Source organism: Miniopterus natalensis, chromosome 4 (genome assembly GCF_054644295.1).
Source record: "Miniopterus natalensis isolate mMinNat1 chromosome 4, mMinNat1.hap1, whole genome shotgun sequence".
Taxonomy (NCBI): domain Eukaryota; kingdom Metazoa; phylum Chordata; class Mammalia; order Chiroptera; family Miniopteridae; genus Miniopterus; species Miniopterus natalensis.
In genome coordinates, this window is record NC_142084.1 from 53,397,753 (window position 1) to 53,412,051 (window position 14,299).

At 34.2% G+C, this 14,299-nt stretch overlaps 1 protein-coding gene across 1 annotated transcript in view; it reads right to left on the reverse strand.

The window, feature by feature from the left end:
- LOC107527530 (putative ATP-dependent RNA helicase DDX60) overlaps nucleotides 1-13,900 on the reverse strand; it is an 80,458-nt gene extending 66,558 nt beyond the window's left edge. Inside the window, exons 1-7 of the mRNA XM_016200307.2 lie at nucleotides 13,833-13,900; nucleotides 12,599-12,788; nucleotides 11,140-11,481; nucleotides 8,894-9,010; nucleotides 4,615-4,773; nucleotides 2,727-2,885; nucleotides 698-839 (exon numbers count right to left, since the gene is read on the reverse strand). Of these exons, the coding sequence (XP_016055793.2) occupies nucleotides 698-839; nucleotides 2,727-2,885; nucleotides 4,615-4,773; nucleotides 8,894-9,010; nucleotides 11,140-11,481; nucleotides 12,599-12,788; nucleotides 13,833-13,888 (1,165 nt within the window). The 5' untranslated portion in view covers nucleotides 13,889-13,900. The remainder of the gene's footprint in view (nucleotides 1-697; nucleotides 840-2,726; nucleotides 2,886-4,614; nucleotides 4,774-8,893; nucleotides 9,011-11,139; nucleotides 11,482-12,598; nucleotides 12,789-13,832) is intronic.
- Nucleotides 13,901-14,299: the final 399 nt, after the last annotated feature.

Below are 14,299 nucleotides of genomic sequence, written 5' to 3' on the forward strand. Positions count from 1 at the left end.
AAAACTGTAACTATCTTAACTAACAATAACAGATGGTGAACATCTAATTATCATTTAAGCTAATAAAAAATGTTAGGTCACACATAACTTTACAACCAATAAAACTAAATAAAAACTATGGTTTTTCAGAAAATTTATAGAGGATTGCTAAACTTATATGCAGCCAACTCATTTCAATGCTTGCAATATGAAAGAATCAAATCCTAGAGGTCAAAGAAGCTTCAATAATTCCCAGTTGTAGTTCTCTTAAAATGTTTATTTTTTACTCCTAAGAAGCAACAGATAAGTTATTCTAAGAAAGTAACTCAAAGGAAGTAAAACAAATTAGATATGACAAATGCCTAAATCAGCTGTATCTTTTGAAAAATATTCCCTAAATATCTAATAGTAGTAGATGATTACATTAGAGTAAATATTATGGAACAATGTTATGCATATATTTAAATGAAAAATTCAATTGTTAAATTAACATTATTTTTTCAAAAATATCTGTGGCATAATATTAAAAGAAGTTCTAAAATACAATGCTCACTTTAAGTGCAACTAAATAAAACATATACATGTGTAAGCAACGATTGGAAGGAGATTGCTATGTTATATATTGGAAAAACAGGAAAATGATTTTTGAAGTTTTAAATTCTTTATATTGTTTATCTCTGAATGAAAGTATAATTATTACAATGTACTAAGGTAGTACCTTGAACATTTTCATTTTCGTAGTAAAAAGCAACATTCTTCAACAAAAGCTCATCACTTAAGTCGCAAAGGTGAATTAAATTCAGGTTCCAAAATTCAAAAATGTTTATGCTATTTAGGATGAAATATTCACACCACTTTTTCTGAAAATTAGAAATAAAACTAAGTTATTGACAATTTCTATATTAGCAATAAGCTATAATATGACTTTAAAAATATCTATAATCCAACTGACAGGCAAGTTGGCAGGACTAGCCCGACCGGGTGTGGTTCAGCTGTTGAGCATCGACCTAGGATCCAGGTGATCGGGATTCGATTCCCGGTCAGGGCACAAGCCCGGGTTGTGGGCTCGGTCCCCAGTGGGGGGTGTGCAGGAGGCAGCTGATCAATGATTCTCTCATCATTGATGTTTCTATCTCTCTTTCTCTCCCTCTCCCTTCTTCTCTCTGAAATAAATAAAGATACATTTAAAAAACAAATAAACAAACAAATTGGCAGGACTCTTTCCAATTCTTATTAGTGTAAGCCATTTCAATCTGGGTATTTATGAATAATTTATACCTTAAAAGATGAAAGCATAAAATAAAATTAAACTGTCCAAAAAATGTATTCAGTGTAGTTCTTTATTCTGAAGCAGAGAAATCCATATTTGACTCTTAATACCATTTTTTTCTCACACAGATATAGCCCCAAGGCTTCAGAAATATTTTTGCTTTCATATGTGCTTCTGTTCTTTACATAGGTTTTAAAGTTTTCCAATTTTACTTTCAGGTCAAAAGAGCATAAAAATAAAGAGCATTTGATTGTTCAGGGATCTAGAAGATGCTGAATCCTACAAACTCAAAGGTTCTCAACTATCTACACTGATGTGCACCTCCCAGTTTTATGATATGAGGCTATGTCCCCACCTGACACAGACAGAATGTCTTCACTGACCACACTTGGTTCAGAGGAGTGTAGACATGAGGAAGCAAGCTCAGCAAGTGAGAGCCTAGTCATCCTCTCAGGCAATACCAGTGTTTGGGGAGTTCAGTTCAAAGGAGGAAAATCGAGGCTTCTCGCCCCAGACTCCCTTAATGATAAAACATAAACGCTTTCCAAACATGAACAATTTATCTATATTGATGTGGAACCCAGCATTTAACCCAGCATTATCCATGGGCAATCTGCACATGTTATTTTAAATTTTCTGAAGTCACGGTAAAAAAAAAGTTAATATTAATTTAACCCAGCATATCCAAAATATTTTTGTTTTAACATAAAAATGTTGATAGAATAGTTTACATACTAAATTTTTGAAATCTGGTATTTCTTTTAAATATACAACGCACCTCAATTCAAACTACCCACATTTCAAGCGCTGAGAACGCTGTGGCTATGGAACAGCCTAGCTCTAACCAAACAAGTTAGGGAAGCTGCTCAAGATTCAGGATGAAGTCAGAAATAGCAAAGAACCAGGGACCTCCTACTTGAGTATAGTTTTTTCTACAAATCGAGTCAAGGGCCCAATAACAACATCCATGACGGACATATACGACTGAAAAACTCCCATCACCTAGTGACCTGGTAAGCTGTGTACGGTACACTGTCCTGAATTTGTAACGGTGCAGCACTGCAGCGTAAGGCGTTACTGTGTGTGCCCACCTCAGTCCATCAGTGATAACGCCGTCGGCCGGTAATCCCTGGGATGCTCATTTGGGCCTGTAAGCTTCCCACAGACATCTCCCCTTTCCAAACTACTGTTCCAACTGGCCCGACCCTTGTGGTTCTTACTGCGATTGCAAGACACCCTTCAAAGGTAATTATTAGGAAACTTTGGAGAAAGAAAGAGTTTATTACTTAAGCGCCCTGGAGTATACAAAGCAGGTTGTTGGAATTAGAAAGCGATTGAGTGAGGCCATTAAACTTTTCAAGCCCCCAAAGGGCTGACATTGTTCTTATATAAATCTATTTTTGAAGGCAACTGTGGTTTTTATATAGATGAAACAGTTGAAACAAAAAATAAGTAAACTAATAAAGAACAGATTTACCATTTTTAGGAGAGTCTGAATGTCCTTAATCCAATGGGAAGTGATGAATCTAATACAAGCTCTTTGGGAAAGAGGTAAGTGGAGTAGAAGAACCACACTGAGACAATGCAGTTTACACAAATCTTCCATCCATTGCAGACTTAAGCAATTATTTTCCACCTGAATAAAATAGAGAAGGTAAGCCAGAGAACAGCTGGCGGTGAGATACACATGCAGCTCCCCGGAGGTCGGCGGCACATTGGGCTGTGCAGGAATCACACTCTCCATTCGACGTTTTTCAGAAAGTCCTTTTCTTCCTACATAAACTTGACTGAGTTTATACTGACTGAGGTAAGGGGGACAGGGAATGGACAGTTCAATAGCAGTTAACCTAAAACATTTTTCAGTATTTTTAGTTAAGCCAGTTTTTACACGAGCTGACCAAGCAGTTAATGAAGTCATGAGCCCACAGGACTCAGTGCTGATAGAGGCACATTAAATGCTCTATTCCGTCCAATGCATCATATTTTAAAAGTTATATTGAAAATTACCAGAGTGAGGAAACCAGGACATTTCTAAAACACCCAATCAGAAAAAGCGTTAAGTGGGCACATTTAATATGCTAGGACAAAGGCCTCATAGCCATCTTCAAATGTTACAAGACTAAGACTTGTTTCAGAGTAACTCCAAAGGGCCAAATAGGGCCTAATGTTAGAAGTTCCAGAGAGACAGTATTGTTTTTCTGAAGACAATTGAAAATGGCATGCCTAATCATGTACAAATATTTTACTAAGAATATATTCAAGCAGATATTGAAAAGCTGAATATTATATAGAGGATGCTAGATAAAAGATGATGAGCCCTGCTCATTTCTAAAATTGTAGAACAGAGACAAACTTCATTTTTCCTTAATATGAATGTTTAGCCAAGAATCCTCCAGCATTCCAATTGTATACAAAATAGTATGTGTACGAATATGTGTGTCTGAGAGGGGGTGTCTATGTGCGTGTGCAACTATATAGGGATGACTATTTCGTTGAGAGAAAACCCATATTGGTCAACATATTGTTAATAAAATCTACCAACCATCAAAAAGGTTAAGGTTTTTAGGATCTCTCCAGCTAGGATGGCACTAAGACACTACAGCAGGAATATTCTTTCAAAGTACAGTTTGGTATTGTGGAACTTGAACCAGACAGACCCAGGTTCAATCCACATTGCTCTTTAATACCTTTGTTTTGAGGAATGTTACCTGGAATATCTGAGCCTCAGTGTTCTCATATGTGAAATAGGGATACTAATACCACCTCCCTTGAAATGCTGTTGTGAGAATTTAACTGCATGAGGCATATAAAGAACCCCAAACATTGCAACATTGTAAGCCAAGGGTGGGGAACCTTTTTTCTGCCAAGGGCCATTTGGATACTTATAACATCATTTGCAGGCCATAAAAAATTATCAACTTAAAAGTTAGCTATGAAAAAAGCTGCTAGATTTATTGAATTTTGAGTCCTGCCCGCATTTGCCTTGGCAGGGACAGACCAAATTATTTCTCAGGCTGTATAAGGCCCACGGGCCAGATGTTCCCCATCCCTATAAATGTAAGCTCTCACCAAGAGCTAATTTTCTTTCTCATTTCCCCTTCCTCTGGATGGTTGGACAAATTTGATTAAATATGTACTAAGGGAAGCATCTGCATAGAAAAACACTACATCTTATAACAGCACAATGAGTGTTATTTGTAAACAAATTCCTAGACTTTGTTTACAAAAAACAAAGTTTTGGAAGTTTATATAAATAAATTAGGGAAATAAACAAATATCAAATGGAAGACATAGTAGATGAAAATAAATAAACTTTGAAAAGCTGAGAGCAATGGTGTTTCACAATGAAGTTATTACAGTCACACCTGTTGGATGTTATTTTCCTCGTCAGAGGTAGTCTTCTTCTTTTCTAAAAAGCGATGGTACATTCTCAAGGACAACGAGCATGAAGTAACGCAAAGAACACGCCGAATGTCAGATCCTTCTGGCCAGAGCTGCTTAAGCAGGGAAATAGTTTCGCATGCCTATCACAGAAGGAAATTGTAAAATGTCATGATATTTACAAAAATATTTTTATTCACAAGTGATCTTACTAGAAGAAATCATACAGAAAAGAAAAATAGATAAGGCCACATAAAACTATAAATATTTCTTTTAAAAACCATAAATATTTTTAGCATTTGCCCCAACTCAAGACTTCATAGTGAGCAAAGAGAGATTGAGAAAAACTGCAGAAAACAAAGGAGAAATATTAGTGAAAAGTAAATTGGAAGAACCACTAGAATTAAATCTTCCCTCAATCTGAAAATACTGCCCTCGGTCTGAAATACAATAAAAGTCATCAAGCAGAATAGAGCACAGACTACAGAAAACAAATTTCAAACTCTGCAGAACTTAAAGCATCAGGTGGCATATAAAAGAGCCAAGGATGTGATTTAAAGAGAGAGGCTCAGTTTATAAGGACAAATATGACTTAAAAGGATAGGACCTACTTACAGAATAGGAACTACTTAAAGGAACAACTTTCTAAAAATATAGCTCTGAGAGAGAAAATAAAGCTAAAAGGAAGAAAGAAGCATTCTATCGCAATTAAGTGGTGAAGGGGACCATGGGACAAGCAGAATACATAGGGCGCTGGAAGATAAAAGAAAACCACAGAATCCTGGGACTCACAACCCCTCACAGTCCCCACTAACATTGCCTTGACTCTGCTAGGCTGACAGAAAGGGGCATCATTAAATTAAATTATTAATTAGGACTCTTGTAACACACCTCAATATCATAAAAATGAAGAAAAGGAAAGGAAGCACATAGGAAACTATTGCAAACAATGACAGCAGGAACAAAATTCCACACAAATTAACTAAGGAAAATCTCATTATCACCACCAAAATAACAACAACAATAATGATTACAAGTGTAAAGCAGAAGAGATATATGAATCTATATTTTAAATATGACTAAAGAAAAATTATCTTTATTCAGGAACTCATAAACCAGAAACAGAATTCGAAAGAAAGGAGAAAGTGAACAAAATAATTAATTTAATTCACAAAAATAACCTTAGAAAAGGCAAAGCTATGTCAGAAATGAAGAATAAATTACAAAGTGCCCAAAGGAGAGTAACCTCAATAAAAATTTAATAAGAGGAACTGAAGAAAGGTAAGAAAACAACATATGACATTTAAAAAGTAAAAAAGGCCAGAAAGAAAAGTAGTAGAAATGAAAGAAGCAAAGATGGAATGATATTTGTATTATCAGACACCTTAAGAATTAAAACAATAAAACAGGTTAATCATAAAAATGATAATGTAAGAAAACCCACCACAGGCAACAGGTGGGTGCTAAGGGATGGTGAAAAACAACCAACCAAATATAACCCTCATAAACCAAAGAGTAAAACATAAAATAAGAAAACAGAAGATAAATTAAAAATACACTAAATAAACATGTAAAGGGAAAATAACCATTGAAACAAGAAATTGTTTAAGTCATAAAAGCCTACTTCGAAACTTTTATGCAAAGAAATTTGAAACATAAATGAAGTGAAAATATTCTCATAAGAACAAATTACTAAAATTGACCCCATTAGAGTTAGTAAGCTATAAATTTCCCCTCTCAGGACTGCTTTTGTGCTGTGTCCCATATGTTTTGGGTTGTTGTGTTATTTGGTAAGCTTAAAGATACCAATTTCCGTAGAGAGAGAAAAAAAAACACAGAGAAAATTATTAAGAAACTACCCCACAAAAGAGCAACAGGCCCATATGGCTTTACGGGAAAATTCTAGCAAGACTTCAAAGACCAGAGAATCCTAATGATCTATAAATCATTTCAGAATATGAAGCATGTATAACACTGATACCTAACCAGATAAATACAATGGACAAAAAGAAAACTTTAGAAAAGTACCCTTCAAGCATACTGGTACAAAACTTATAAACAAAATATTAGCAAACAGAACCCAACATCATATTAAGGAAATAATACACCATGACCAAATGGGATCTAAATATAAAACAACAACAACATGAATTAATTTAACTCAGCAGGAATGCAGTGTCGGTTCAATATTAAAAATCCATTGATATCAAAATACCATATTAATAAATCTAAGGGAATAAATCATGATAGTATCCACACTTTTAATACACATTCATGATAAAAATACTAAAAATATATAAGTTGAGGGCTACATTTATATATACATGTAGAAATTTATTAAATGATAAAGGTGGCATCTGAAATCACTTGGATAAAGACTGACTTTTTAGTACATGACAGTATAAGTTTGAAAAAGATAAAAATTATATGTATATCTCACACTGTACACAAGAATAAATTCCAAATGGATTAGGGATCTAAATGTTAAAATATATATATAACTATACGAGGAAACCTCAGGCAAATTCCTCTTTAACCTTGATGTGTGTAGGGAAAGGTTTTTTAACAGTGACCAAAATCTAGAGACTACAACAACAAAAATAGGTTAATCAGATATGAAATATTTTTTTAAATGTACATGACAAAAAACACCATAAACAAAGTCAAAAGTAAAAAGACAACTGACAAATCGGAAGAAAATACTCATAAAATATATCACACTTAAAAACTGAAAAACAAAAAATTGATATAAGCTTTTTAGAAAAAAAATTGACAACCTAATTAGGCTACATATACACTTAAGTTTTGACTCATGGATCCCATTTCTGAAATCTACTCTGAAGATACACCTCCAATAATACAAAATTACATACACATGTGATTATTCATTACATCATTGATTGTAATTGCAAAATGTCGGAAACAGGATGGATCTATAATAGGAATGGTTAAAGAAACCATAGTGCATCCACACAAGGGAGTACTATGCAGCTATATAACAATGAGGAAGATATCTATAAACTGCTTTAAAAATGATTTCTAAGACATGCCGTTAAATGCAAAAAGAAAAATACTAAAAAAATACCTATAATATGCTATCCTTTAAGAAAGGAGGGGATTGCCCTGACTGGTGTTGCTCAGTGGTTAGAGCACCGGCCCAAAGTACCAAAGGGTCTCGGGTTCAATTCCCAGTCAAGGGTGCATACCTGGGGTGCAGGTTCAACCCCGGCCCCAGTCAGGGTGCATGCGGGTGGCAACCAATCGATGTGTCCCTCTCACATAGATGTTTCTCTCTCTCTCCCTTCCTCTCTCTCCTCCTCCTCTCTCTGAAATCAGTAAACATGTCCTCTGGTAAGGATAAAAACAAAACAAAACAAAAAACAACAGATGGGGAGCTTGTAAAAGAACACAGGTGCAAACCTGAAGGAGTTCCTAATGTTCAAACCTGGAACAATTTGAGCACCAAAATAATTATAATAATGGACTTAAACCTATAATATAAACTAGATATCCATTAATCCATACTGACATAAACAAACAAGTAAATGGCAGAGGTAGAGCAACTCTCCCTCACAGAATTCTAGTTAATAAATGTAGAATGAAAGAGTGAAATAGAAAATAACAATAGGTAAAAACATCAGTAATAACTGTTACAAAGGCCACTGGTAGGTTCTAAAATTAACTGGCAAAAGCTTGAGAAGAAACAGGATTTGCACAGTCGGAAAGAGTAACTTTACAGTGGAGAAAGCTGGCAGGCACCAGCGTAATCCATGCTAAGACATATCAACATTATGAACCCTTTGATACGCTGCAGAGGACACAACATCAATTCAGCGGCATTCTTGACAAAACACATAACCTCACTCCAATGACAAAACATCAGACAAGCCCAAATTGAGGGACATAAACAAAATAACTGATCAATACTTTTCAAAGATGTCAAGATTATGATAGACAAGGAAAGACTGAGAAACTATTACAGATTGGAGGAGAGTAGAGAGAAATAGGTAAATAAATGAATGTGGGACCCTGGATAGGATACTGAAACAGAAAAAATATATTAGTGGGAAAGTAAGTGAAATTCAACTAAAGTCTGAAGCTTAATAGTATTATTCTGATGTTAATTTTCTGGTTTTGATCAATGTACTATGGTTACATAAGATGTAAACATTAGGGGAAGCTGTTTGAGAGGTATATGGGAATTTTTAAAAATAATTAAACAATTAGTTCAAATAAAAGTTTTTTTAAAATAATTTTCAGTACCTCTTCAGTCATACCGTTCCACCTTAAATTTCCAAAAAGAGATTCCAATGCCAAAACTCTACATTCTTCCAATTGTTCAGTCAGGGCTTTATAAGCATTCTCAATCTTCCTTTTATTCTGTAAAAGGAAAACAACTATCAAAAATAAAATATCTCCTTTCTGATATAGAAAAATCAGATATTGAAGATATAATTATTATAATGTATTTCTAAGCAAAAAAATTTTACACTAATGTAATTATAGATCATCAACACTGCTTTTCAAGCCTACCAGTAGCATTATTTTGTCTTTGCCAAATAAATTTTTGTCTGGGAACTTAGTGCATTTAATTTTTTTAACAACCTTATGAAGGTATAATTATCATAACATAAAATTCACTCAATTTCAGGGTACAATTCTATGGTTTTTGGAAAATTTACAGAGTTGTGCAACTATTACGATAGTCTAATTTTACAACATTTCCAACATCTCAAAAAGAAATGTTGTGTCCATTTAATGCATTCTATTTTATTATGAAAAATTTCAAACATACACATAAATAAAGGATAGCATAACTTCCTCCCAGGTACCTATCATTCAGCAAAGGACCATAGCAACATACGTTGCAGTTTTATTTGCATATCATGCAATCTTCAAATTGATAAATAAAATAATATTTTTAAGGTGATTGTTTAATAAATTAGAAAATAAGCCTGGCCAGCTTGGCTCAGCAGTTGAGCATCAACCTATGATCCAGGAGATCGAGGTTCCATTCCCGGTCAGGGCACATGCCTGGGTTGCGGGCTCGATCTCCAGCAGGGGGCGTGCAAGAGGCAGCCGATCAATGACTCTCTCATCATTGATGTTTCTCTCTCTCTCTCTCCCTCTCCCTTCCTCTCTCTGAAATCAATAAAAATATATTTCAAAAAAAATAATAATAATAAAAGAAAAGAAAGAAAATAATTTTATCAAAATTAAAATCCTCCATTAAGCCCTGGCCCATGTAGCTCAGTTGGTCAAGCATCGTCCCACGCACTGAAAGGTCACTGGTTCGATTCCCGGTCAGGGTATATGCCTGGGTTTCGGGCTCAATCCCCAGTGGGGGGGGGGGGTGCAGGAGGCAGCTAATGAATGTTTCTCACATCAATGTTTCTCTCTCTCCCTCACCTTTCTTCTCTCTCTAAAATCAATAAAAACATATTTTTAAAAATTCCTCTTCAACAAGAGATTGGGAAGAATGTTTGTAGGGCACTCTTTAAACCCAGCTTCCAAAATTGCTCTAACAGAATAAAATGAGATCAATTGATTACAGTACCTCCTTCCCATACAAAAATGAATCCCAGGACTTCTCTGCTCACAGTACACAACTAGAGTTTAATGACTGGAGTTCTAACTAAAGTAAAATAAACTATCTTATCAGATTCTATGATAACCACCTGGTGTCTCCAAAACCATGAGGGGGATATGTGACACTATTTTCAATCAGTAAAAAGTTAACTGACTCAAAAATCATATAGAAATATGTTCATATTCAGAATTCACTTAAATAGTGAAAATTAAACAGAAATTAGATTTCTTTATAAAATCAGTACACATTTATGACTCCCAAGAGTTCAATATAGTAATTCTCAAATATCCTAATACAACGAAATAATAAGATCATGCAATCAAAATTCTAAATACTTTTAAATTCCATTAATGATTTAATGTTAAGAAATAAACATATTTCAGTTATTTTCCTTTGTCATCAACCTTCTCCATGATTTTCTTATTAAAATCTACTGCTTTAACTATCATTTTGCTAATATGTCTCAGCAACGGAGGCATGTATTTTACCTCCTGTTTAATGCATTGCTGACCTTCATTAACTCAAAGGCAGTGTACCACACAGTAATTACACAAAAAAAGGCTGGAGGCACACTGCCTCTTTGCAAATCCATACTCTGTTGTTAATTTGGTGTTGATGTTGAGCAGATTGCTTATTCAAGTATCTATTTCCTTATCTGCAAAACATAGATGATAACTAACACCTACCCTACAGGGTGTTGTGAGGGTTAAATAAAATGGTTCATGGGGAGAACCAAGCACTATTGTTATGACAGTAAGTGCTCAATAAAAGGCTACATTTGTACTATTATTATTATTATTATTAATGTTCTATTCCTCTCTGTTAAATCTATGATAATTCCCATAGAAGAGGTAAAAAAAGAACTGAGTCAAGTAATTTAGGAAATGAAATAAAATTATAGAATTTTGAAATAAGTTACCTGCTTGAAAAACACTTGGTTACTGTACTTGCTTGGCATAAAGTACGCATAAAGGCGAAGAATATTAGATGCTTGCCCTGAGGAAAGCACAGCATTGATCTTCATCGCCCAAGACTGAATGATTAAAAAGTTGAAAAGATGTGTTTGTAAATCGTTCAAGCCTTCATCTGCAACTATCAGGAAATATGGGTAACTCTCATCCAAAAAACTTTTCCATTCTTGTGATAAGCATCCAGAAAATTCTGTTCGAACATCAAGGGTTTTATTACGCTGAAGATGAAGAATTAAAGCAGTTCTCAAAGAAAGAAGTTCGGGGAAGTTGAAATATGCACACTCAGCATCCTGTGTGGGAGGGGCAAAGTATGTTATTTTGAAATTATCATTTAGTAGTTCTCAGTTTAGTTGATAAACACATATCATTAAAGTCATTAAAGGAATAGGTTCCAACACATTTCTGTTCTGTTTTATAATAAGGGAATAGACCTTTCAATCCTGACTGTCCTTTCATAAATACATGCCATAAACCACAACTTGGATTTAAATCCGTGTATCCATTTTAAGCAGGAACACAATATTCAGGATTTATCACACTTTCCCTTCCCACTCTAACCCTTTTCCTTTCCAATTTCATCGCAAAAGGAAAAAAAGGCACAAAAATATGTCAAAGCAAATGGTGGATATAAATCATCCAGGAAAAGGAAGCTACGGGGACCACTTTGTTTGAGAGGACTGCCCCAGGTCACTGTGACCCTCCTGAAGCAGCACGGGTTTTTATCAACAGACCAAACTTAGTGCAATAAACTGACTGTGAGCCTTAGGCTAGAAACCCGACTATTTATTCAAAACACGGCTTGCAAGCAGTCTGCAGTGTTCAAAAATCTAACAATGATGTGAATTGCAAAATGACTGAACAAACATACACCCAAATCCTTAAGATTAACATGCTGGTTACCTTCAGGGATAGGATGAGGAAGGAAGGGGTGGTAGTGGTTATACATATCTGTATTTGAAATTGTTAAAATTTTATTAATTATATTCATAATTAAAAAAATAGCACACCAAATATATTCCCTTGGAGGTATTTACTATACAGCAAATAACTTAAAACAAGCAGCATTAGTGAGTTTGACATTCTCCTGGGATCAAATAAATTGACCGCTGAGTTTTGAAGACTAGAATCCAGACATCAATTAGACCACTGTTCAGGAGATTTATCATACTCTTTCATGATCCTGTGTGTCCTTACAGTAAAGTTTCATTATTGTGAATAAAATATAATCTTAACTGTGATCATTTCTGAATACTGGGATTATGGGGAATTGTTTTCTGTTCTTCCTTTTAACTTTTCTAAATATTTATAGATAAATTTCAATTTGCAATAAGAAACAACTTTTATAGCAGAATAAACTTTACTTTCAGTTCTCAAATCATAAAAAAGAGCTCAACTGTCACATGGTACCTTGAAGAAAACTATGGAAAATTGTCCTCCTTTACTAATGAGATCCACAAGATAGCGTTCAATCAGATAGAAGAAGTGGAGCTCCTGCCCCTGCTTTAACGATTTCTCACATATGCACATGACAAGCAATGAATCTCCATCAATCAGGAAAAATTCAGATTCGACAAAATCATTGAATATACTGGAATATCTAAAATGAAAACAGTAAAAACAAAATTACATGTAAATTAAATAAGGTCCAGAAAAAGGCAGCAGCCTTGATATATTAGCTCAGTATCACTATCATCAATAGCTGAATTTACTGAGTAATTATTTTATGTCAGGCTCAATGCTAAAACATTTCAAATATATCCATATATATGATTACCTTTCATAAAAAGAAGGCAGGATCAGTCCATTCTATAGAGAAGGGAACTTAGGCTCAAAGTGATAGGGAAAATAACCTAAGGCCATATGGTAAAATCTAGATTGGACTCAGGAATTGAACACCCATATTCTGAATATAGACCTGTATTATATTTCCTTCCTGCTTAATCAATTCCTTTATAAAACAATGGGTTCATTGATAGATTCAGACAAAGAATGCAAGAAAAACCTGTTTCCATTCACCATCAAATAGGTCTAAAAGTTCTGTGTTACATAATCTATATACAACTATATATAGGGTGTCACCAAAAAATGTATATACACTTTAACAGCTGATAACTCACTTAATTTTCATTCCTTTTCAGGTTTAACTGATTTGAAATAATGTGAAAAGCCCAGACTAAGCTTTGCACAAAGAAAATTTATCCTAAAGTGCCACTAGACTTTTTTTTACGGGGATATATATAAAAGATAAAGTTTCTGGTACAAAACCAGCAACAGTCAACAAATTGAGGGAACACAAATACTGAACGAAATGATTCTTGATGCGTGCAATTCCATTGCTTCGCGTTATCAGTAGTGCCTGGACCAGAATGGTCATCACTATGAAAACAGGCATTGACAAAAAAAATGATTCATTTATGTAGATTCTTTAAATTTTGAAAACAGACTGTATCTTAATAAACACTGATTTCATAATCATTCAAAGTGTGTATACATTTTTTGTGACACCCTATACATATTTAATATACTATAATATATACTAAGATAGATGACAAGATCAATAAATAAATATCACTTTAAGGTTAAATAGATGTATAGGAATATAATATAGAATTTTACATCTCTTTATTAACACATTACTCACTCAGCTTTTGGCATTTCACTCAAAATTAACTGTGAAATTTCCTCTAAAAACATCATACATTCTTCTGAACCTAAAAAAAAGAAGAAAGAAAAAAGAGAAAGAAAGAAAGAAAGAAAGAAAGAAAGAAAGAAAGAAGGAAGGAAGGAAGGAAGGAAGGAAGGAAGGAAGGAAGGAAGGAAGGAAGGAAGGAAGGAAAGAAAGAAAGAAAGAAAGAAAGAAAGAAAGAAAGAAAGAAAGAAAGAAAGAAAGAAAGAAAGAAAGAAGAGAGAGGGAGAGGGAGAGAGAGGAAGGAAGGGAGAGAAAGAAAGAAAATGGGTTATTTTCAATCAATATTTTTTTTAAAGAAAAAAACAGAAATAAAGCTATTTTAATTCTATTAAAACTGCAACATACACAATCAGTTTTATAAGTTATGAATATTTTAAATTAAAAATTACCCATTCTTGCTGCCACCTGTCCTCCAACTT